At 39.6% G+C, this 26660-nt stretch overlaps 1 protein-coding gene across 1 annotated transcript in view; it reads left to right on the top strand.

Annotated features, from left to right (window-relative positions):
• Positions 1-1193: 1193 nt before the first annotated feature.
• The window catches only part of PRSS12 (serine protease 12), a 45696-nt gene continuing 20229 nt past the window's right edge, over positions 1194-26660 (top strand). Inside the window, exons 1-8 of the mRNA XM_064450561.1 lie at positions 1194-1650; positions 10300-10438; positions 12282-12460; positions 14631-14781; positions 18892-19070; positions 19713-19854; positions 20829-21025; positions 24066-24207. Of these exons, the coding sequence (XP_064306631.1) occupies positions 1347-1650; positions 10300-10438; positions 12282-12460; positions 14631-14781; positions 18892-19070; positions 19713-19854; positions 20829-21025; positions 24066-24207 (1433 nt within the window). The 5' untranslated portion in view covers positions 1194-1346. The remainder of the gene's footprint in view (positions 1651-10299; positions 10439-12281; positions 12461-14630; positions 14782-18891; positions 19071-19712; positions 19855-20828; positions 21026-24065; positions 24208-26660) is intronic.

Below are 26660 nucleotides of genomic sequence, written 5' to 3' on the forward strand. Positions count from 1 at the left end.
TTTCTTTAACTTTGTGAGTGATTAAAATACTAACTGTAAGGTTGCAATAACAAATCAAGCACAGATGAGCAGAACTAAAATGACCACAGGTAATACCAAACACTGTAAGACCTGTTTTTCCTTAGCACTGAAGCTCTTTTGTTCTTACAAACAAAAGCTTAAATTTGTAACGTTGCATTTTGCTCCTTTTGAACAGCTGGGAGGCTGCTAAGGGAAGGCCACTGCTTACCGGAGATACCTGGGAACCTACATGGGAGGCAGAAAGCACACCCCCTCCTTCTCTTTTAGGCTCTACTCACAACGCGGGGTTGTGGAAATGCTGATGTGCTCATCTAGAACCCAGATTAACACTTCTCAGCTGAAAAATTAGAGAGGAAAAGAGATCCTATGGAGAGGTGAATCTACAGACTCACACTCCAGACAAATTGCCAAAAAAAGGGTGCGTGCTCTATCAGGCAGAGTCAACTTTGCAAAATATGAATAGTGTAGATTCAAAACAGTGGCAAATTAAAAAATAATAACTAGCCCGAACTAACAACTGAACAATATGGGACAAAGAAGCAAAGCTAACTGACAGCCATCCCGGTAGGAAAAGGAAATCGGAGGTGATCGGGTCACGCAGAACTCCGCAGCGGCTGCGAATAAGCAGATTACTATTCAGAGCACATGGGGCTGGGATAAAGCTAAACCCTCGAAGACATTTCTCTTCACGGCATTTGTTTCCAGCCCCTTTGTTTCCCGCAGACACGTCTGGGGCTCTCCCCATCCCTCTGTCTCCCCAGCCGCCGTGCGGGTCCGTTTTGTCCCTCTCCCCCGGCAGCTGCGCGCCCCCGCCCCGGGCCAGGCTTTGCCCGGGCTCCTGCTGCTCTTTGTGACACTGCCGGGGGGGCCGGGGGAGCCACAGCCGCGGGGGCAGAGAAGGGGGTGGCTGGTAGGGGAGCCCCAAGTGCCAGAGAGAAGCGGGGCGGAGGAAAGGCTGCGGCGGGACCGCGGGCAGCGACGGATCCGGCGGGGGGCGGCCGGGGCTTGCCGGGGAGCGGGCGGGAGGCCCCCCCGCGGCCGAGGTGCGGGGGTCGCGGGCGGCGAGGCCCCCTCCAAGGCTCCGCCGGGGCTGCCGGAGCGGCTGCCGCAAGGGGTCGGGCGCGGGAGGCTGCGGCAGGTAGCCGGGAACGGGGCTGCGCGGGGGCTGCGCGCCTCTGCGCGCCCCTCTCGGCCTGCCCCCGGGGGGAGGGCGGCAGGGGTGTGCGGCGTGGGGGATTAGCGGGACGCCGCGGCCCCGCCTTCCCCCTCCGCATCCCGGGCGCGATGAGAGGGGGAGATGGACCCGAGCCGGCGGGACTGGCACCATGACATTCACCGGCTTCGTGGTGGCGCTGGTGATCGGGGCGCTCCCCGCAGCCCGCGGGCTGGGGCAGGTCCCCGCCAGCCTCCCGGCCCCCCGGCACCCGCCGCCGCCCCCCGCCGGGGGTTTCGCGGCGGCCCAGCGCCCCTGGCCGCCGGCAGCGCCCGCCTTCCCGCGGCGGGGGGCGGCGGGCCGGGCGCCGCGGGGCCGCCGCAGCAGCTCCTGTGCCCTGCCCGGTGGCGGCGGCGGCGGGCGGCCCGGGGGCGGCCGGGTCCCGGCGGAGCGGGGCCCCGCTGGCTGCGAGCGAGGTGAGCGGGGCGGGGGCGGCGGGGAGGGGGCGGCCGGGCGGGACGGGGCGCGGGTGGCCCCGCGGGGCGGAGAGCCTTGGCCGGGCGGCGGCGGTCTCGCCATCCCGTACGCGCTTCCCCGGCGCTGCGGGGTCTCGGGGGACGAGGGGACGGACACCTTGTTGCCCAAGTGACAGCAAAGGCTCTTCTGGGAGGAGAGTTTAAACTTGCGCATCAGCAGATGCATCGGGAAGGCGAAGGTCCTGCCTGGCGCGGTTCCGACGCTGGTGTGATACCCGGCCAGCCGCGTTAAGGAGCTGCGCCGGGTGGGCTCGGTTAGCCGCGAGTGGCATCCCCCTGCCCGCAATCGGGAGCCCTTCCCTGGGAAGGGCTCGGTCTTACCGAAGTTGAGCGGCAGAAGGAAAAGAAAAAGGATGCCGTGCTCTAAACGCGAACTGCTCACGTAGTGTCTCTTTCTTCCTTTTTCCTCCCACGTCTCGGGATGATGGGGTTTGCAAGTTAGCGCTGGTGCTTGAGGACAGCTGTGAGCCCAGCCGAGAGGCCCGGGCTCCCCCCCACTCCTGGCTGAACCCGCACTGACTTCAGTGGAAGTTTTCAGTGCAAAAGGACTGACCAGCGATTTCAGCATTCAGCCCTTGAGCAGTTGATCAGCTTTACCTTCCGTCAGTGTTGGCACCCCTCCATAGGGTTAACTGTGTTTCTGTACAGCCTGGTTTTGCATGACTTCACATCTTCTCCTGCATCGCTCTGGTATTCTCTCCTCTCTAAATAAGAGCTATGTCCCATCTATATCTATACCAAAAATGATCAAGCGTAATTGTTGCAACGAAAATAGAAATTCCCTTTTTTTTCTTGCCCTTCCTTTTATGTATTTTGTAATGTCACAAGGTCAGGAAGGAAGTTAACCATTAATATTATTACTAATAATTTTGTTCTTGCAGAAGTTGGTTTTGGGTTGCGTTCGTTTTTTATCAATTTCCTTTCAGATCTCTGAAGTGGATTTTTATCTTTCTCTTCCAACAATAGCCCTAGAAGGTGTGTGAAAAAAGGCAATAATTTGAACAATGTGATAATTATACATATTGGTATAAAATTTCACAGGAAGAGCATATGGAGGCACTAAGGTCCATACTGATCACTTATGCATTAAAAAACCTGCAGCTTCCAAAGCTGTAGTCCAAGTCAAATGTTGTACTCCTTCAAGAAGATAAAACAATGTTATGCATTACAGATGTTTCCCTGTAAAGAGTACCAGGCAGCTGATGCCACGGAGGAGAAAACAGATAACTAGACGCAGATGAAAGAAAAATCCAGAACACTTCACGCCCTTTAACTGGTCTTAGTTTGGGAAAGGGTCCCACAGTTGCTTCTTTTAGCCCATCATATTTATAGCTTCTTTTCAGAATTCTTCGGTCTGGTTCCCAAAATACTTTGTATGGACTTGGTCTAATATGTTACAGTGAAGAAGAATATGGCATTTTATTGCTAAGAACCCAATCTTGCACTTACTAAAGTAAATTCCAGAATCCCCTGTAAGTTCAGCATTAATGTGACTTAAGTAAAAAAGCCAAAAATACTAGATGGTTGGGATTTAGCTGTGTTTCTTCAGTCTTTTCAGAATGCTGCTTTTTTTCCCCAGAAAAAGGAAATCCAGCTTTGCCCCTGTTAAGAGGGAGGACATATCGGTGACATCAACAGGGCAAACATCTGTCCAAAAGCCTTTGTGGAGGCAACAGGAAAGAATTAGTGTGTGAGGTGTCTTAAGGTGCAACACTGAAATAAATCAAGCCATTTGCCCAGAAATAAGCATCATTATTACATTCGTCCTGAGGTATGTTCCTTTCTTAGAAGAAGCAAAGACATGCAAATAAGGCCATGTTGTGATGCAGGTTATAGCTAGAGAAGGACAGACTATTCAGAGGTAAACTTGCTGTATCTGCTGCTTCAGTACAGGTGCTACGGCAGCCAACACTCAGTTATTAGGCACCTGCAGTAACTAAATACAATGCCGTATTCAAAGCCTTAACTGTAAATCTCCTGGCTTTTCTAGCTTAAATATTCAGACTTACCTGAAAAGTTAAGTGGCTAAACTTTGTACATGTCTATATATTAAACTGCTTTATATTTTAACAAATATATTTTAATACTGACAAATTAAAAAAAAAAACACCTTTACAATTATACTCTGTGGCACCAGTCTAAATTCAGTTTTATAGTTTAAAATAATAGATATTGGTGTTTCATTTCCTTCCTTCTAAAATGAAGGACATCTGGGTAGAATTATTTATTCATGCCTTGAAAGCAAGTAAACTAAATATGAATATATATCTAAATTATCCTGATTAACCAAGGAGATCATAGAGGAAAATAAATGAGTACAAGAGTAGTCTGTACATAGAGCCGGCACAAGTCCAGCAGAATTTAGTATTTTAGTTACTGCTAATAACAACTTACCTGTAATGCTTGTTCCTGCTTCAAAAAAGAGGCCTACCTCAGTGCCTAGAAGCAACTGCTGCCACGCAACGTTTATGTGGCATGTAGTTACAGTATTCTGCATGATACGTTGCCCAGGCTATGTTGTTACATATCTAATTTAAAGGTCTTTGAGGGAAGCGGGTTAACTATTTTTCTTTATTTTACAAAGGGGAAGCAATACAAGAGAGGGTAAGTGTCTTTGCCAGAGGTCACGCTACCAATCAGTGGCAGAACTGGAAAGAAAATAAAATATGCATCTCCAGAACGGCCAGACTGTAGAGTCTTTCAGTTTAAATTGCTTTTATCACAGGGTAATTCCACTACTGCCAATCAAACGATGCTTCACTAAACTTTTGTGAGAGAAGAGCCAAGCCTCAGGCTCATAGTCTAAACAGTAGATTATTTACTCTACCTGTTATGCTACAGTCCAGGCAGTTGATGGAAGGCCTTTTGGCGTTTTGGTTTTTTTAATAGCATAGGGCTAAAGAAAAAAAATGATGAAAAATTAAACATGAAGGTCTATATTTTCCTTCTACGAAGCAGCTCTTCTGGAACCATTCTTATTACAGCTGCACATCACGAGTCCCCTCATTTTCTGCAGCTCTGTACCACATAAGACAACTGCAGTCCTTTGGAGCCTGTTACATTCCTAACACTTCAGTTTATTTTTTCAGAGCCTTAAACCATTGATCATTAACACAATGAATCTCTCTGCTGCCGAGGAACCAATTCAGCACATTATACGCTCGATACATACAATATTTATGAAACTTCTAATACAAGGATCCTTGAGTATGCAATATTGCTACCGCCTGAAGTTCTCGAGATAGTTTTTAAAAAACAGTTCAGATGGATGCACCCTTTTTCAAAGGTTAAAATACCAGGAGAAAATAGTTATAATTTTAGACTAAAAGCAGTGCCCAGGAAAGGGATGGACAACAGCATTCATTGACTGCAGCGACCATCATCCATAGTTTTGCTGAAGTCAACGTGATTAATTGATTTGCTTTTAGCCAGGCCTTATCCTGGATGGAAAGAAAACTTTCCATTGATTCATTGGTGTTAGACTGGAGCTATACTACAGGTAGCTTTTTCATAGAATCATTAAAGTTGGAAAAGACCTCTAAGCTCATCAAGTCCAACCGATGTTGCACTTTAAAGTACCTCATGCAAACCGATGAATTAGTTCCATTCTGAAATTGGGACAGACTCATTTCCATGTACTATGAATCATCCACTAGTGTTCTGGAATACTATGAGCTGTACTGCATGCATCGTGGGAGACCCTCACAGTTCATGTCAATTTGGACTTACCTAGTTGACTCCAAGGCAACAGAGATGAATTATCAGTGCAGGGCCTTTCTGTGGCATCATCCCATGTTGGAACACCTTGGAAATGAAAGCAGAGTTAAAAATATTTGCTGTTTTTACAGATTTCCAGACTTAATACTTCTTTTGCTTTGCTTTAAACCTGTGTTTTCAGAGCACTCAGCACCAGGGTTAAAGGCACAGGCAGCTTCTACTTCTGATTCCTCTTTTCTACATCCACATTTACAGCCAAATAACAAACCTTTGGACGCAGGTGTTTGCAAAGAAACTACTGGCACACCCTTAGCCAATACCATAAACCCCGCTGCTGCAGCACTGACACGTACAGCAGCAGTGGAAGTGATTCCCATTCTGTTTGCAATTCAGCCACACACAGTAGCAATGCTTGTTCTCAGTGAAATGTAGAAAATAAAATAGGGTTTGAAGATACTAAGCATCTCTGGATGTGAGAATGGTATAGGAAAACAGGCCAAGCACAACAGCACGATTCCTTTGAAGCTGTTCTGCTTTTTGGAGTTAATTAAAAGTTGGCTGAGAGGTTTCCCTCTCCCTTTTTTCCTGTGTGTCTCATCTTGAGCCTATATGGCAGGTGTTGCAGAGCAAGTCTCAGCAGCACCCACTGGATACCCTTACTTCCTTGCATTTGCAAGTATAACTTAATCTCTTTTAAACAGTGATAGCAGATAGGAAAGACTCTGACTTGGGCAGATACCAGGGCAACTAAAATTACCAGACTGTATGTAAACAACATGAATTGACCGTCAGTAACCTCAGCTAGAAGGTAATTAGAAGAAGCTTATACATATTTTTTGAGTGTATATAAATGAAGAAGTTTCTGTCAAGACAGTAGATTTGTATTCTTCAATATAGGGCTGAATTAAGTAAGACCACAGTGTGTGTCCTAGAGCTGCTTAGTAGGTCTGCTTTGTGGTCCAGTGCCCTCGTTTCTAGCTCTCATGGGGTCAGTTCACCTCTCCTCATCCTCCCCGACCAGTGCTGACAGCCATGGGCGGCAGGCTCCCTGTACTCGTGTTCCCTGCTGTTGAGCCTGGTGTTGAGGCAGTGAGAGTTTGATAAGTGCTTTAGGCACGGGCTTGACACCGTATTGAGTTGGTGGAGAGGGGAGAGAGTGTGAGTTTGTCTAAGCATTGCATAAAAGCCAGAGTAGATATTACTGCATTAGCTCTACTCTGAACATGTTTAGTTTTCTTCAGCAGCTAAAAGAGCTGAAAACTTATAGCTTAAAAAATTGAGATACTACCATATCTATGACTCCAGAAACCTGGAGCTTCCAATGCATATGCTTAAGCCAGACCTATTTTCCAAGGAATTCAGATGCTCTTCTCCAGAGCTTCTTGTGCCCTAGGGGGAGCACAGAAGGAAGCTCTTTGGGCACACGTGTTGAGGTGCGGTATGGGCTTGAGGTGTTAATATGTAACAGTAGAAGACTTAACCAGTGAAATTAAGAATGAACAGTATCCTTTTAACAATGCTAAATATCAGTTTTCTTGCTGCCTATGAAGTGAAAGAGTGTTTCCTGGTCATTTTAACCATGCAAACACTGATTATCTTGCAATTAAGATTTAGCACATTCTTAATAACAAAGATTCAATCATGAGTAATAAATAGATATTTGGTAATACCACATAAAGATACAGGATGGCAGATTATGTTGATCTTCTTCCAGTTCCCCATGATCAGTTTACACATGAAACACAGATCTGTGTTTCATTATGAACTAAGAGTTTTATCTATTGGAAAGAAAAAATAAGCTACTGAAATGAAAGTCTGTATTTTAAAGTTCTGTTATGTTTTATGAGGTATCCATGTTACTGTAACTAACATGTCTCTTGATCCACTAAAACAACTACCAGGGGTCTGAAAACCGCAACATTTTGAGTAAACGACAAAGCAATAATTTTCTCATTAGTGTGCACTTTGATTTGTTTGCTATATAATTATGACTTGTCATATGATATAGGCTGATACATACTTCAAAGTGCATATGAAACAAAAAATACTGTATCATTTTACTCTTGTTGGATACGGTGCTGAAATACTGAGCTAGAAACACTTAGACTGGACTTACAAAAATACTTTAGAGAGATTAACCTTTCAGAGGGTTTTCCATTCCAACTTTTCTTTTAAAAAGATGGTTTTACTTATTGTTTTGCTTGAGGAGAGAATACTGGATTTTGCCCTGGATGGTTTAGGTTTATCATAGCTGTAGATATCAGTACTGTCCTATGAGGAAAGTAGTGAGTCAGTGCAGCCAGCACGTTGGAATTATTATACCATATACTCAGTTAACTCCGTTAAACAGCAGGCATAATAAAAGATGTAATATTAGTTGCATGTAAAAATAGACTTTCTTTCTAGATTAATTTATCAGGTGAAAATCAAGAATATTTTAGATTTGTTACAAAATTACCTGTAACAATCATCTTGCTGTTTTCTCTTCCTATATGATAGAAGCTGGTTCTTTTTCATATTTTCTTGTGAGATGAACAAAGGTCTGTCGTTATGAATGTCACTATCCTTCATAAAACACTGGTGTTCCTATACACAGCTGTAAATCTATGGGAAAGGCAAACCAAAATATTTTGTTGAGATATTAGATGAATTTTTAAAAAATCCCTCATTTACTGTTCTTATCTATGTCTTTTCCCACAGGCACATGGAGATAAGGTACTGTCCCTTCCAGTCATTTTCCCTTCCTTACCAGCTGATACCTGTAGTGTGTTTTCCCACTTCAACAGGGACCAGACGTCACCCAGGGCTCTTTAGGGGAGTGGGTGGCGAGGGAAAGGCTGCTTTCTTTGTTTAATGGTACGTGTCCACAGTGAGAACTCTGTGCTTTTCAAACTGCTTTCCTGAGGCTTCTGCCGGCGATGAAAAGGATTTCAGATTTCTTTCATTTTGAATTGTTGTGAAAAGAGTTTCTGAAGTACAAAAATTCTCTCTTGTGATATCTTTTGCACTGTGTAGGTGAATAAATTCTTCCACTGTTGTCACTGGAAAGTCTGTAAATACAGAAAGAGGAGTGAGACAAATTCTGCCATGGAAACCTTAGAAGACAATTTTATTCTTCAAGTACTTCCTTATTCAAATGTTTGCATAGAAATACTGTGTAATGTGTACTCAAGGGAACACTGTATTGATTTCAGTAGGTGCCATGCAGGCCATGTATACAATCGTGTACAAAATAAAATTATTGTTGGAGATGACATCTTCAGAATTGCTCTCTGGTATGTCAGGAATCACTTTGCTATGACAGCAGTTGATGTTTCAAGTGAAAATAATAGTCTATACAAAAGTCTGGTGAGGAGCAGAAATAAACAAAATTCCAGACTCTGTCTGTATGTGACAGAAAAACACAAAGAGCAAAATTATAAAGACAGATAAACAATGTGCCACATGTCTACAGTATTGTTATAATTAACTCATTAATAGTCCTCTATTTGGAATGATAGCTCACTCTGTAACATGAGTTAAATCAATTTTGTTTGCAATCTGCTGCACAGTAAGTTACTGCTGAGAAAGTAAATGGGATGCAAAAAGGAACACACAAAACCAAGTTTGAGGTTAATTAATTCCTCCAGTTATTTGGCAGTCGCTTGGCTTCGTGGTTTTGTAAAATACACTGAACTAAATTAAAACCAGGACACAATCTGACTGAAAGAAGATTGACTGAGAAGAAAAAGTAGATCTACATATTATTATTATTATTATTATTGTTGTTATTATTTTCACATACATGAACAGATATACAATGAAATGCAGGCACAAACATTGACTGTTTCCTCCCATTGCTAAAACCCCTGCAAGCTGGATGATGGTGTAGCTTCTGATTTTAAGTAGATCACAGAACAGAGGCAGATGGATTAACTGAGATTTCAGGCAATACTAGTGCATACCATTTGGCTGTGCTTGATAATTTAACAGAAATATATTCCTTCTTGTTGAATTACTGCTGTTATGACTCTGTTCTGTTTCTGTAGAGTTATACCTATGACCAGCTTTCCCCCACCTTTACCAGTGGCACTTGGCTACCTTCACTAGCAGATGCATCTCAAGTAAAACTACTGTAATAAAACCAAAGCAAAATCTGTTAATTTTCTTAGATTTCTGTGTTCTGTAGCTCTCAAGGAGCAGACCTCTTTTTTTTTTTTTTCACTTCTTTTAGACGATTCTTCATATTTTTAGCTTGTTTTGTCTGAGAATTTGGTAAAAACCTCTCATGAATGAATAGAACTACATGCAATGTTTTTCTGTCTGAGAACAAGTATGAACAAATGCATTCTTTGGCTAAAATAAACTGCTGACATCCATGACATGCATAATGTTACATGGGTCAGAGCAAAAGCTATGCAATCCATGTGGTTGTTTCCTGATTCCCTTAAGTTGGATGCAATTATGTGGAAGATAAAAGTATAGCTCTCATATATATATACACACACACACACACTTTTTACTCATTTAGGTACAGGTAACCTCATGTAACAAATTATGTGTAGTCTATACATACTCTTTTTTTTTTTGTTAAATCTTTAACTAAGTTGTGGCATCAGAAGGATCAGAAATGTGATGTAATTTCAGTGTAACATGCAAAATGTTTTCCTCATATAAAAAATAAGGTTATCTCCTTTTGTGTATTGCTGTGTAAGACTTAGATGTGCCAGAGTGCTTCTTAGAAGCAGCTCACCCAAAGAGCACAAAGATGGTAATGTATGAAACAGGGACTCTCTCTGCAGAGGGAAAATCAGATTTGGAGTCTTTGGCATGGGATACATTAATTGCACAACGGATATCTTGGAGGCTTAATACTTTAATTTTTTGAACTAGGGTCAGTGAGACTCCAGGGTGGCAAGAATGAGTTTGAAGGTACAGTGGAGGTTTATTTGAATGGAATCTGGGGAACAATCTGTGGGAGCCATTGGGACGATAACGACGCAACAGTCATATGTCGACAGCTTGCACTGGGGTAAGTTTTAGTCTGAGCAAAAACCAGTCCCCTTATTTTAATGATGTTTCAGTATAAAGGACAGTCTATTTTGCAAATCCTGATGGCTTTTTGTGTTTGAAAGTTGTTGAATGCTGAAGTTGTTCTTCCCAGAATCCTTTGCTTCCTTCAATTGTGTTGTTTGGAAAATGAGGTATTTTTGTTGTGTGCATCTTCATCTAGCGAGATAATCTCAACGGTTTACTTTCAGAGTTGCACATTGACAACAAAACCCCAAACCAGACAAGTTTTGCAGCTTTATATTTTCATGAAAACATCTTACAGAGCTATAGGAATATTGGACAGGTTCAAAGTCCCTGCATTGTCCTCATTGACAACTGCTTCCCACTGCTGTCAGAATGGAGTTATTCAACAGGACCCTTTAACATAATTCGGTCATTAAACTCTAGATAATGCCTACAGTGACACTGCAATTGCAACAGTAAGATGAAACTGAGGTAAGGAAGAGAATTCCCATACCGAAAGGGAGTTTTAAAAATAAAATGCAATTTCAGCTTCTAAAAAATCAATGCTGTTCAAGTTAGCAACCGAATTACTTGAATATCCCCCTTTAGCACCCCATTCAGTTTGCACGTTCTCAATAAGCCACAAAATATGGCTGGCTTTATTGCCCTTCTAACATTTCTTCCAGTCACATACCACAGTAATGATTTTGTTTGCTGCAAGCAGTAAGGGGCTTTTATAGTGTACTTGCACTGTGACATTCCTAATGATTATTCTACTTTTTAAGACTGCTAGCCAGAACTAAATCTAAGCTGGTTTATAATGTTCAATACTAATCTGGACACACCATGCCAACTTATAAAAATATGAGGATTAGACGAGATAAAAGTTGAGCCATCTGGAGGCCATGATTTTGCTTATGACTTCAGCTGTCTATGTGCAATGTCTCCTTTTTTTCATCTAAGTTCTTTTTGCCGTTCATACCCTAAATATTTCAGTCGAACAAGACTGCTATTAGCAAAAGTAGTTCAGTGATACGGGTGAATGGTTTGGTCTTCTCAACAGAAATGGCTTAAATCTGAACCCAGGCCAAAAAGCCCCAAGCGAACAGTAGTTGAAAGTTTCTGTTACCATAAGTGTTTGGCAGAAATTTGGATCTATACACAAGGTGAACTCACTAGGTATTACTGGTGCTTTTCAGGTGCTTCCATCTGCCTCTTCGATTTTACAATATTTGGGCTTTCTTTTTAATTTAATTTTGTTGGGCATTATATGGACGAAAAGATGGCTCAATAATTGTCACTGTAGATTCAGTATGGGAACGAAAGGAAGCTATTTATAAATGTTCTTGATGGATGGGAATGGCTGAATAGAGAATAATGCAGACAGGCCTGATCTAATGGAGTATGAGATGGTTTCACTGCCCCATGGTCGCAACCATATTATGAGATGTGTACGGGGAGAGCACTGTCCATTTTAGTGGAGTAAAGGAGAGGATAAGGGTGAGAAGCCTGTTAGCATTACCTCTCCTGGAAGCACAACTGCAGTGGCATGGTACTGTAGATTCACCTGTGGACTCTGTGTTGATTTTTGTAGTTAAGAACTGGGAGAACAGGAATGTAGCCGGCCCTGCAGCAACACAGAGCATTGTACTAAAATATCCCACAACAAAATGGTGAGAACTGGGTCACATCTGTTACTTTTCTTTGTGCAGAAGACAATGCTGAACTGTATGAAAATGTGATGAATTTACACTGCTGAAGAAAGCCCTTTCTTTTCTACTCCAAGTTTCATATATGAGAAAATATTCCACTTCCCCTCCTCCCACTCTAATGTCCTGTCCTGATTATTCTTCTTACAGTGAAAAAGGTACAGCAAAACACATACCGTTTTCTGGACTGGGCCTTATTCCTGTTTACTGGAGTGAAGTGCGTTGTCGTGGTGATGAAGAAAATATACTGTTATGTGAAAAAGACATCTGGCAGGAAGGAACATGCCCTCAAAAAATGGCAGCTGCTGTCACATGTAGCTCCTCCCTGGGTAAAAAAAACCATATGGTTTGGTTAACTCCTTGCCTTATTAAATACAAGTAGTAATAATTACTCTTTATTAAATTAGAAAAGAATATTAAGACTTCTTGGAACAGGAAATTAAGCAGATTGAATCATCACATCATTAACTGTTTCAAATCCCTCTATGCTGTGCAAGCAGCAACTAGCTGAACCACTTTTTACCTTTCCAAAATCAACAAGCAAACTATGGCTTTAAGATGTAGGTTGTGAGAAAGGGTGAAGCAGCAAGAATCTCCGTCTGTAAAAGTAGAATTGTTTCCCCCCATGTTTTTTTTAAACCTTTCTTTTAAAATTATATATTACTTTATTTGTCCACTCAGAGGTTGTCTTTAGTAGCTACATGCGCTACATGTCAATTTGTTAGCTTTTTTCGAACGTAGGGAGGAGCAGCCATTTCACAAACAGGCTGTGCCTTCTGTGGTACAGAAGTGCTGGGATGACACTCCTTTCTGTGAACGTGGATGACATCACACAAAGAACAGCAAAGTTTTTTCCCTATTCTGCATACATTTAAAACAGGTCCGAGCCTTCTCAGCTGAAGATTGCTACCTCACACAACATTCACACAAGTCAAAATGATATTGTTAGGAAAAAAGTATTATTATTTATGTTTTTACGATATTTCAGATTATTTTAATGAACATGGTAAATGGCAACTAAATGGGCAACTATGTCATCAGATTTAAGGTATTGCTGACCTCGAGGAAGGCTAGGCTGGCAGTGCTGAGGGGCTGGCAATGGCAATCTTTTCGACTGTAACCAAAACACGTATGGCTGCAGCCAGCTCTGTGCTGCCTTTCCTCTCCTACTCACATTCCTATCCAAAGGCAGATGCATTTTTTGTCCTAAAGCTCCACCATTCATGAGGAATATTTTGATAAATGACTTTAAAAAAAATTATTTTGGTCTTAACTTGGAAAACTATAGTGTAGAGGAAAGGGAGAATATTTTTAAGGTAGGAGACGAGTTGAAGGACCAAAGCAAGAGAAAAGTTTTGCCTAAAGAAACTGAAAACTATAAATTTGCAATTTATACTTTTAGATCATAAGGTTTTCCTTCTACTTATGGATATTTTCACCAGAAAACTTTGCTCTGCTTTGATGAATTTATTAAAGGACTTTTGTTTGTTTCAATAATGCTGAAAGGAAGTTTACCAGTAATTTATAGTCCAGGATATCTGAAATGAATTAAATTGATCCTGAGTTTCAGCAGACTAGATGGAGCTTTCACGTTTTGCAGGTTCTACTGCAACTAGCCTTTTTAAATAACTACAGAAAACCAGATTTCCTACCAGAGAAATAGTAAGACGAAATTGGAGAAATTATCTCAATTTTCTTTTTTTAAAGTCAAGAAATAGATGAAATAGTAGCATTAATTGGTTGGAAGGCCTGAATAAAAATTAATCATATTTTAAATCATTCAGGTGTTAGATATGGTGAAACTTTAAAATAACCTTTTGAAAACTAGAGCAATTTGCTTTTTTTATATGGTTTTAAGCTGTTTCCATTATTATAGCTTTATGCAGAAGTGATACTTTCAGGACAATTTCTTCCTGGACTAGAAAAGGGCTAATGATTTGAAAAGAGCAAAAATCAATCCACAGCTTAGAAACAAGGAAGTATAACAAGTAACAAGTAACTACACTAAAGCGAGACTCCACAGTCAATGAAATTTCATTGCTCTGACTGGAATTATCAAAGTAATGAGAAAACGTGAGGACAAATTTTTACTTCCCTGGCAATGGAAGAATTTTTGCCTCTTACTTCAGATTTTACCCTTTGGGACCAAGCCTACAAAGAGACAATTTTGCTCTTACTGGTAGAAATGCAGCTCTACTAACCGACTGTATTTGGCCTTACAGCCCTATGTATCTGTGAATGCTTTGACACTTAAGTCACTTAAGCTCGGTTACTTGTCTGGGTTACTTGTCTGTGTAACATTCTTCAACCACTGAGAGCGGATCTTAGGGGGACTAATTTCTAAGAAGTTTAATTTCAGGTTTTCCATCTAACTAGAAAAAATGAAGTGTGGTTCTTGAGCTATGTCAGAGAAACCATTAAGCCATCATTTTTCATTGTGATCAGGATAACATTTTTGGAAATAAATGACCTTTTCCTATATTCTATGTTTGATCACAGCCCCGGTCTTTACTCCGATTCGTCTGGCTGGCGGGAACAACGCTCACGAAGGGAGAGTAGAAGTTTACCATGCTGGCCAGTGGGGGACTGTCTGTGATGATCAGTGGGATGATGCAGATGCTGAAGTCGTCTGTCGGCAGCTTGGCCTTGGGTTTGTTTTTCCTCATACTTTATACTCCAGCAGCAAAGCAGAAGAGTTAGTCAGGCACGTAGCTTGGAGTTGTCAGAAGATGCTCCTTTAAAATTGCACTAATACTCTGAAGCAGTAACAAAGTTTATTTATAGAAGGTTCAGGTACAGTGCCAATACTTTCATGTCTCTGGAACTTTGATTTATAGGATCCGGTTTTCAGTGTCATATGATAGGGGCACTTTTGTCTGTAGGACGGACGAAGGATCTGTCTCAGAATAAATGCTGGCTTTTTAGTGAATACTCACTACAATTTCAGTAAAGTTTCAATCAAAAACCCCAGGTGAATAAAAGGAAGTTGCTTTGACTGTTAAAATCCTTACATCCATTTACTGAGGAGTCTAACAGCCTCCTTGCTTTGGAGTAAGAGCACTGCTTTGTCAGAAAGGATATGGTTTTTGGCAAGCCTGTGAGAATCTCTCAAGATTTGTTTAAGTAACGAGTCTCTGAAGACTGTCAGTTTGCATATACTGAGTAGAGATCTGTTTGAAGTTTTGACAGTTAAGCTTGTCAGCGATTCTGTCTAAACTAAGCGTGGTCCATAATACAGTCACAGCAGCAGAACAGGATTTTCTTGCTACTCTTCTGAACAGCCGGGGGTGATTTTGATACCACACAGAAGATAAGTATTCTGTATTTGAGGAAAGATGATGCAGAAGTGGGAGGCAAAGAAGAGAACTGCTGGATCAGAGAGGAAGGAGATAGGGGCAGTTGGGATGAAAGGCCAGATGGGTTGCAGAGGGAAAGAACTATGAGCGAGATGCAGAGAAGATACTAAGATGTAAACTCGAGGAGGAGGAGGGGATTATGTCTGAGACAGACTGGATGAGAACTAAGCAGGTCAGTGCAGAGGAGGCTGGAACAGAACTCACCTCTTCAACCCTGCTGGGATTATGGTGAATTAAAAGAAGTAGCACTGAAGGTAGCAAGCTCTGTGGCATTAATGTGAGGTCCCCAGAGTGTAGGTGTTTTGTAACATGAAACTGAGGCCTTGGACTGCTGGTGCCATTCAAATTAGCTCAAAAGGATGAGAACTGTGCAGTACCTAAAAAGCTTCTAGAGCTCCTGGTGATCCACGTGACAATCAGTTTGATTACTTGTATTTAATGTTCAGAAACTGCAGTTCTGAGATGCTTCTAATTTGATTCGTTTTTCTGAGTAAATAAATTGTATTAAGATGGTGCTAAGTCTTTTTGAAATACGTCTAGAGATTTACACAATTTCTCAAGTAATCAAGATGACTTGATAAATGTGCTCATTACTGTGAAGTGAAATTTTATCAACAGTGGCAGTAGAACGGTTATGAAGTAATAAAAATAATCTAAATTTGCATACTGTTAATCCATCTGGAAACATGCCACAAATTATAAAACTAAAGCATCTCAGTAAACAGCTTTTCTGTAGCACTCCTGTAAAACCTCAGAATATTGGTCTACCAATAATAGGTGAAAAACAGTGATAATTTATTTTATTATTTGGTTTCATAAATACTTTTTGCCTGATACAAATTGCCCTTGTCATAGTAATGGGATGTGTTGTCTCTGCATTACTGGAACTCCAGAGGATCTTACTAGATTCTGGTATAATTTGTTTTCAACATTCAGAGTAGTCAAGAGCCAACTCTGATTTCTGCCAGCTGCTTAACGAATAAGGATTTTTTTTCTCACATTTTCTATACGTTTGTACCAGCATAAGCATTAAACTCACAGAGCCTATCTTGGTACACCAGAAGGTTACACTAGAAAACCAAGACATTTGTATTTATTTAGATGCTTAAATATAAATGGGATACCTATATTTGAAATAAGTATTGCCCTTAGTGTATCCTATGGATTATATTTTCTTAGTTTACTATATAGTCATTCACAATTTCAACCAGTTCGAAAAGAAACTCTTTATGAAATATAAAGGATGGAGGACCTGGCTCCTTTTCCAATTACCAGCCTTGCAAAATACAAGTGTTCAGTAAATTAATGCTACATATAAAAATGCATGGTTACTTAACAAACTAAATGAAAGAACAGTAAGGGCAATAAGGAAATATTTGCAAATCTCAGGGAAAAAATATAATTTCCAATCTATTATAATTCTTCTTGGCATTGCTAAAGGAAAAAAATTAGACCAAGATATCTGTTAATATGTTATTTAGAATTAGGAAGGTCGTTCAGAAGAAAAGGTAATGTCTAATTTAAAATGTCTCTCAAAAAGAAGGTACTAACTTCACACTGAAGCAGTGTGTTTTGCTAAAAAGTTGCCTGCTGAGTGTTTGAGGATATTTTTGGTTTGCTTACCTACTCTGAAGCAATCACAGATAACTCTTCTCCCCACTGAGTAAATAAGACCTGCTTTTTGATATTTTCAGTTTTCTCCACCACTTGAAGAAGGTTATCAAAGAAAGTCTGAAAATAAACAGTACCTTTTCAAGATTACTGAAGTACATTAAATATTGAAAATATTAAAAACAAATTGATTTTAAACAAAATGAAAATGCAAAACAGATTATTTAATTTACCGTTCTTGCGCGTGCTTTTATTTACTATTACCATCTACAGTGTCCACCGTGCATTTCCACATCATTCCTTTTTACAGAACTTTTTCCTGATTGTAATTTAATTTTTATAAGCCTCTTACTGTTGTTATTTTTCCCATACCCCTTTACTGCTTATCAAGAATTTGTATGACAGCTAATTGTAAATTTAGTATTGTTTTCCTTTAAAAAAAAGAAAGAACAGAGATTGTTGCATATTTATACAAAGTACTAGAAATGAAATCCACATCTATCTAAATCTATACATGGATTGATGGGTCAGTGCCTTAAAAACATGAACTACAGCAACTTATATTAAAAAAAAAATCACAGCAATGTACTATTCTGGTGCACAGTCGCAAAAGCCAGTCAAGAGTTTGAATTATTACATGCTGAATCAAAATAATCAAGACCTGTCAGGTTTTCAGTATAAACTGAACATACCATTCCTGTCAGGTGTTACATGACAATATATGGCTTGTAGTGGAAAACTCTTTAAAGCAAATTAATAATCAGTATAGAGCCTGACACCCAAAGTGTATGTTAATTAATTTAAACTAATCCTTTAGATAGGCTATATATATGCTGTATTATATATATATATTTTACGTTTAGATTATAGTAAAAAATTTCAATAGACATCTTACACGATGAAAAAGAAGAGATATTGAGAAAACTCATAAAAACTAGACTGGATATGTGAACAGAGAAACTATTGATCGGAAAGAAACTAAACCATGAAAAAAACATTTACATATGAAGGACACGGTAGCTTAAATAGAATTGGAAAAATGATAGATCATCAAGTGTTAAACACTGCATGATTTCTGTAATGCTGAAATAACAGGGCGTTTTCATTTTAGGTAGGTATTTGTGCTCAAAATCCTCTGTGCTGACGTAAAGAGTATTACACACACAGGCTAGTCATTGGTCTGCTTTCTGTTCTTACTTCTACCGCTGATTGATGGCATGACATTGTCAAGTCACTTGAGATCTCTTTGTCGTGGTTTTTACATGACTAAATGGAGAACGCTCACATTTATCTGCCTCATCTGGGTATTTGAGATTTGTTTAATGTGCTTTGAGGATAACAGTTGAAAGTCACCGTAGAAATATATATCGGATTATTTCTACTACATATAAACTTTAAATGAAAATTAAAATTAGAATCCTCATACCCAAGCTGTACATCTATAATCTCTTCTAGGAAAGTTATGCTTAAAAATCAGAAGGGTCAGAAAAGGAAAATCTCATAGATACAAACCAATAGAAATTGATGTTCTAAATATGTTCAAACCGTGGAAGCGTGGAAATGGAATGTTTAAGCGGCTCCATAGCCTCAGCTGAAGTGGAAGTTGACTGTGGAACCGCATCGCATGACATGAGATAACGCGGGCTGCGCTGTCAGTTACCAGCACGGCGGCTATTTCGCCAATTCCATCTGCTATTTGAGAAGCTGGATATGCAACATTTTAGCTCTTTCCAGGGAGTCCCAGACTCTTCAGCTTGCTTATTGCTGACTGGGTGTGTGTTATATTTCGACAGGGGTGTTGCCAAGGCATGGAGCCAGGCTTACTTTGGAGAAGGCTCAGGCCCCGTGCTGCTGGATGAAGTGCGGTGCACGGGAAACGAACTATCTATAGAACAGTGTCCAAAAAGCTCCTGGCGAGAACACAACTGCGGCCACAAAGAAGATGCTGGCGTTTCCTGCACACCTCTCGCAGGTACTTCAATTACCGATAATCACGCAGGAAAACAGTGACAAATGCAGAGTTCACAGCTCTGGAAAGAGTTTTTAAAGTTTGCAGATGCACAAAACCCCACAGTAATAAAGTGTTCTGGCAGTATCAAAATGAACCAGCTATGGAAATTTTACAGGTACAGAAAATCTCATTATTCAACACAAAGCCTTGGTCCCTCAGTAACGTGCTAACTGCCACTATGTGGGGCATGCCTTAACTTGTGTCACGTCTATCAATAGCAGTAAGCATTTCAGCATAAACGCCATGGGAAATAACAGAATACACAAAGAAAAAGATATGGTGCATATACAGTGAAATCACATAATCAGAACCCACTCCTGCAGACTTGGAGTGTAATAAGGGCTTGGGGGATCAATATCCTGTGCTACTTCTCTTGCACTTAAGCAACTGCATTATGCAATGCTTCACGGCTGACTGGTGCATCATGGCATTTCTTTGATCTTCTCATTAAATGACACCTAGTGGCCAGCACCAGGTTTAGTAGTCTAATATTGTGATGCGATGCAGTATATGCAATGTTATTAATTTTGCTTTAGAACAATAATTGGGCCTAAGAAAAAACTGATTCTCGTTTTTGTTTTTCCTTACTTGTTAATGACACAGATGGTGCGTTAAGACTAACAAGTGGGAAAGGCAGTCATGAGGGACGCCTGGAGGTCTATTACACCGGGCAGTGGGGCACAATCTGCGATGATGGGTGGACAGAGCTGAATACACAGGTGGTTTGCCGGCAGCTGGGATTTAAGTAAGATTACTTGATATTAGATATCTGACTCTTTGACTTGACAATGATGACAAACATTTATGTGAACCCTACATTATTCTAAGAGTCTGTTTAATATTAGCTGAGCGCTTCACAGAAACTACTGAGTTAAGAGCCGTTAAAGCCTGCTCCCTTCAGTCTCAAAGAGATATTTATGGCCTCAGTTTAGGTAGAAGAAAAAGCTTCAACTGAGGTTGTGATTCAGCAGCCTTTATTTGCAGAGTTCCTTCCCATCAGCTTTTTGGCTAACCAGGATCAATGCATACACTACAGAGAAACAATGATTTGTTTTATTTTATTTTGCATATAGAAGTTTGATACTTCAAAATCTTTGTTTGTCGGAACAGTTGTTAAAAATCACAGACATTTTCAAGGTAAAAGTCCTTCTGGATCTAGCTCAGAAAGACCCACAGTCTGGCCCTGGAACACTGTTAGGTATTAAAAAGCATATTTTAGGGAAAAAAACCCTTCAGAGTTTCATGCATTCACTCTTCACTATTCACTACTTTTCCTGCTGACTGTGGCTACAAAGACACACTCTTACTAGGTGACTGTGGTCTTGCCTTCAGATTATAACAGCTCACATTCAAAAAAGAATTTTGTCTAATTTTTCCCCAGACTGTGACATTTAAATGTATATATAATACAAGAACAGGCTTTAAGTCTCCAAGTCAGTGAGACAGCCATATGCTTGGTTGAAGGGAGGCCTTACTCAAAGGTATTACATTCTCCAGTTCGTATTAATATAACAGGAATTCCTTAAAAAAACATTACCAAAGAAGCAGCATATGGTGCTCTCACTGAATTTAATGCTAGCTGAACCTGCTCTGTCATGGTTAACAGTGTTCACTGTTACTACCTGAGAAACTTTTATTTCTTCAGAAGTAATTGATTTCCTTTCTAGTGCTTAAGTATACTGAGGACCAAAACGTTATGTATACGTACATGTTATGTAGGTATGGAAAAAGTGCACCTGAGAGCTATTCAGAAGGAAGCTCTGGGCCCATCTGGTTGGATGATGTCAGCTGCTCAGGGAAGGAGACAAGCCTTCTGCAATGCTCAAAGAGAGAGTGGGGAAAGCACAACTGCAACCATCAGGAGGATGTCATGCTCATTTGCCATCCAGACAGCGACAGCCATAAACTCTCACTCGGTAAGGCATCTCTTTGGTAAAGTCGCAGTATGAGTATTGCAGCGGGTGCAGACCCGAGCACGGTATAGCATACTAAAGGGTGCTCAAAATCATAATATTTGGCAGACGTGTGCAAAGAAGGAATGGGAAGGGAAAAAAGCTTACTTTTCTCCTGAAGATCATAGGAAAGGAACATAAACAGCCAGAACATTAAAGGTCAACACAAATTTATACAAAGTCAGATTTCAGGGATCCTGTTCTCTCAGTCTTCACCAGAATTTAGACCTGGTCAGCACTTCCTAGTGGTATACTGCATTTCACTCAGCACTCTCCAAGTTTTAAGTAACTGTCTCATGCCATCAAAAGTTGGAGACGTACCCGAACACTGAGGAACATAAATCAATATTATATCCTCCTATGGCCTTACATTCAGACAATCCAAAAAAAGAGATCCAGAGAAAGAGGGAAATTTTGGAGATATCAACAAGGAAGGGTGAGACACATGAAATCACTTCTGTATTACTAATGCCTGTCATTTATATTGTGCCTGGGTGAATGGGCCCCACTTGCTGACCAGGACAGAATGATACTACAAACACAGATCAAAGAGCCAGTTCCAATGTCAAAAAAGCCTTCAAACTTGTATGAAAGAAGAATAAAAAGATAGATAAGAAAAGCAATGACAGAAAAATACTAATTACACTGTGGCATTTTAGAATAAAATATATACAAATGAATCCACATGTAGATAAATAAGCAAGAATTCTGGCTATCAGATATGCACAGTAAAAATTACAGGGGAACAATGGGTTGCTCAGCAGTTCTGAAAAACCATTTCATTGTTAAGATTCGCTACATACAAATTTAGTAGCTTGTCAGTAGGTAGCCTTTTACAAAATTGTTGCCAATATGCTTTAGTTTACCCAGGTATATTTTAGTCAATTTTGGAGTTAGATTCACAGCTTCTGCTGAAATGTAATGGATTTGCATGCCTGGGTGCTTGAAGTTCTCTGGAAATTACAGACTGAAGGCCTATCCTGCAAACTAAGACGTGCATTTACTGCATGACATTGCTACCTGTTTTAACAACAATCAGCACTTCCACATGTACTCTTACAGTCTCTCCCTCTTTATAGTCTTTTTCTTTATAGCCTTTTGACCTCTTACAACCCAATGAATGTTTTATGTTGCAGTACAGCTCCATTATGTGTAGATGATGTCAAATCCTATTTGGCAGAAAGCATTTTCTCAGACCAAAAATAACAGGAATTGAAATCGTGACTGCTGTCCTTACAGATGCAAACCATCTGTGCTACTTTGCTCAAATTCCTATAAAATATAATCTTAGCTGAAGGAGGTCTGGTTCAGTTAAATGCATCCATATGGTAACACTCTCACATCCCCCATTAACAGAAAGTTATATTAATTTTGTGCTCATAAATATATATATTCTGAAACACAAGAAGATGAGGTAACAATAAAATAGTTATACTGTATCATTAATATCCCATGCCTCTAGCAGGGCAATATAATTTTCACTTAAATCATATTCTTCCAGAATAACACATCATTTCAACAGGAAAATGAAGACAGTGTATGTGATGTTTCGTACAAGATTTCTGATTGGAAAGTGGACAAAGACTCTGTCAATACCATTTACTTCCCAGTATTTGAAAAACCCTTTTTTCTCCCTGTAAGGATGAATTCAGTGGAAAAATATGAGAAATTAGTAGATGATATGACTTAAGGAAATACAGACATTAAGGAACACTAAAAACGAGATAGAATACACTACAATAACTACGACATCATTTGTTTAGTATGTAAGATCATGACAATGTAGCTAAACAGAAAGCTGGTGAAGTTAATTCATGTAACTGTCCAGACAGTAGGAACTCCGGTGTAAACAATATGTTTTAAAAGATATTTGAAGCAAACAGACTTTAATTTTGTTTCCAAATCTTTCCTCTTTTAATTAATGAATTGGGCCAGATTTAACTACCTCTGATTCAGAGTAAGGTTTTGTATACAAAAGTTATTCATACCCTAAAGTAATCTGAATTAAATATCAAATGCAAATGCCTCAAAATACTGCTTTATTAAAGAGTATAATTAAGTAATTTCTCATCCTTACGGATTTAGAAAAGATTACGAACAGGTTAGAAGAATGAGGAACAGTCTTTCCCATTCTAAAAAGAAACTCTCATTAGTGTATTAAGGATTATAAAGTATGACATAGTAAAAGACTTGGAAGATGATTCTGACTTAAACATTATGAAGAGGTCTCAGAGGAATTCATAACTCTTTTAAGGCTACTTGCATTGCTAGCATGCTATAAAGGAGTTTTAATGTGAGAATCAAATATGTACTTTGTTTAATGATTCATAAATAACTACAGGCCAAGCACTGGATGAACCATGATTAATTACGTCTAAGTAAGATTTTCTATTATGAACATATCTGAATAAGCGATCGATTTTAACTTCTAGAATAACTACACATTAGTCTAGAATAACATGCTGTAGAACATTATGCTATCACACAAAATACACTGCAGAACAGCATGCATAACGATAATAACGGAAATTCAACTCGATGCTGCGCTTTTTTGCTGAGACAGTCGTTAAGAGGAGCGGTAGCAACCAGTTTGAGAGTGGATTAATGAATTGTGATGTAGTTAAATTCACCCATGAAACTTCTGCAACAAAAATGTATCCAGCTTGTATGGGTATCATACCAAAGGTCTCTCGGGTGTTTTCTGCTTTTAAGGGGAGAACTATTCTGTGCTCATTGTGGTCAAATTCTGGGCTATGTCACACGTTTGTATGAAATGAAGGAACCAGATGAACTCTGAAGTTCAAAATACAGTAGTGTTTCATATTTGTCTTATGACTTGTACAACTGCTTCCTTTCGCCAGCTAGGAAAAAATATGACTAACAGCTGATATTAGGCGTGTTGAAAATAAACATCAGTTGACCCGATATACTGAACATGCTGAAAATGACTTAAGTACTAGTTTTTGCTTCTGTTGTTGAGTTGACAGCAGTAATTTATTCCCAGGTCCTCCCATCAGGCTGATGGATGGTGAGAATAAGAAGGAAGGACGTGTAGAGATTTTTATCAATGGCCAGTGGGGCACAATTTGTGATGACGGATGGTCTGATAAGCATGCAGCTGTAGTCTGCCGACAGCTTGGCTACAAGTAAGAAAACTCATTAAGCTGTTTCTCAAGTTATCTGTTTGCTGTATCTAAAAATGTTAAGTTTCTGCAAACAACATATGTCTGATAACATAATATATGCCTTTTATTACTTGTCTCTTTGGCACTCTTTTAGAAAAGTGTATTTATACTGTTTGTATAAGAAGTAGTAAGGCTGTGTCTTCAAAAGGAGTATTCATTAACTAGCTTAATTGGGAAACGGAAGTTTAATATGCAAAGGCATATGACAGTCCGACTGGCAACTGAAATGCAAGTTAATGATAGTTATTAAATACTTTTTTAGAAGTTAAATATTCCAAATTACTAAACTATTGACTAAATACTGTATTTTATTTGTCACTTATGGTGCTACATGCCTATATGATGTAAACATATTACACCAATTTTTAGGGTTTTTTACGCTTAGTTGCACTAATGTAACTGAGAGGAGAATTTTATTTAGTGTACCTGCTCTGTGCTCTTTGCCACTCGAACTGTTCTTAATTTACTTCTTTTAATTTGTTTTCATATTTCTAAACATTTTTTAAAAGCTAGAGTGAAATTTCTAATTTAGAAAAAAAGGAGGGAAACTAATATTACCATCTAAAATACCACAGATTATTACATAGTCTGTGAACTACGTAGATTCTCTGTTTTGTTTCTGATTTTGCGTAAGAGCCCTGTGTTTCACCATGCTTAAGTGACAATTTTCATTCCTATAACAATTTTAATATTGAGTCATCTTTAGTCAACACAGGAAAACTTAACCTAAATTCTAGTGCTGTAGTGATTTGATGTAACAGTATACATAGAAAAACCTTGGAGAATTTAAAATGCTTTTTTCATTACATTAGCAAAGAAAATACAAAAACTCAGAACCTAGACTTGGTTTACTGCAGTTTACTGAAATTTTCTGGAATTTGGTTAAAATTTCAGGGGCAATGGTTGTATTGTTTCAAAAAGCCCTTGACCTGTTTTCATTGGAAGGTATACTTTTGCATATTGTTAATATGTATCATTTATGAACCTTAATGATGACTTTGAAATCCTTATAGGTTCTAACATGACTTAAAATTTTCCATGAAATAGAGCAACAGGTCAGTGTCCAGTGTCACAAGGTGTGGATACGATTTCTGCAGATTCAGATGCAGGCACACCAGCTACTGAATTCCTAGTTTCATGGGTTTTTTCTTTCATTTACTGATCTCACTTGACTCGATGTAGCTTGGAGATTTGATAAAACTGTTAAACAAAGGACTATGGCTTTGGCTTGCATGACAGTAATTTGAATAAGCTTCATTTAATGTATGAATAGACCTGGCAGGGACAAACACACCCTCTACTTAAAACCACCGCAATGTATATGTGTCACTTTTGAACTAAGTCACATAATCAGGCTTACATCGCTCATAAGCAATTTCTTTTCTGGATATCTAAGAGCAGTAAAGACAACCACGATAGGGCAGACATAGAAATAGCAGAACTCATATGAGCTGAAAAATATCCAGAACACTAGTGAAATACAACAGAAAACTAGTGAAATGTTTTCTCTGAGTGTATCTGTAAAGAAATCTGAGCTTAAGAAATACAAGTCATGTTATCTGTTTGCTGTATCTAACAATGTAAAGTTTGTGCAACCGAATATCATCAAATTACGTCTGAACACAAAATATATGCCTTTTAAAAATTGTCTGGTATTTGTCTGGTAAAAAATATTTGTAAGTAGTAGTAGACTATGGTTTCAAAACTACAAAACTTGACTTGTATTATCTCCCACCGAATCATTCATTTAGTCTGCTTCATCCTCAGCCTCTCTGGCCCGTTCCATGTCTCCCTCACATGATCAAGCTCAACCACTCATCCCCACCTCCTGTTTTTAAATCTCTGCAAGGACAGACAGTTGGCTGGATGCTCAATTTGTGGCATGTCACAATGGGGGGGTTAAGATTATAGGATACAAAGAGCACATGTTTCCTGAAAGACTAGGGATAGACACATTTTAGAGATCTAAAATTAGGTTCCAGAAATTGGGAGAGCTTGTTGGAAATGCTGGATCTTGGTGACCCTACATCTAGACAGTTGCATTCCACAAACCTGACTGTGCCGTTACGTGCACTGACGAGCTGGAATTGCTTCTGGGCCTAGGAGTTCATGCACAGAACTTTTTGCTGAAGTTCAAATTATATTCAGTGGTGACTTTACTGTTCCAAAGCACGGCTGGGGCTTCTGGGTTCACGCACCTGAGCTTGAGCGTTCATTAATGTTGTTTCTTTAGAAATAAATACATTATGACCTTTTCCTGGGACGAATTGAAAAAGCACATAATACTGAAGTTGACATCAGTTTTCATTAAGACTGATCACAGAACTGAACAGTATCCTTCAACTCCCTTTACAGTACTATGTTTAATCATCAAGTCTTTCCTACTGGGGAATTCCATTCCTTGGGAAAAAAAA

This window comes from Phalacrocorax carbo, chromosome 4 (genome assembly GCF_963921805.1).
Source record: "Phalacrocorax carbo chromosome 4, bPhaCar2.1, whole genome shotgun sequence".
In the NCBI taxonomy this organism is placed as follows: Eukaryota; Metazoa; Chordata; class Aves; order Suliformes; family Phalacrocoracidae; genus Phalacrocorax; species Phalacrocorax carbo.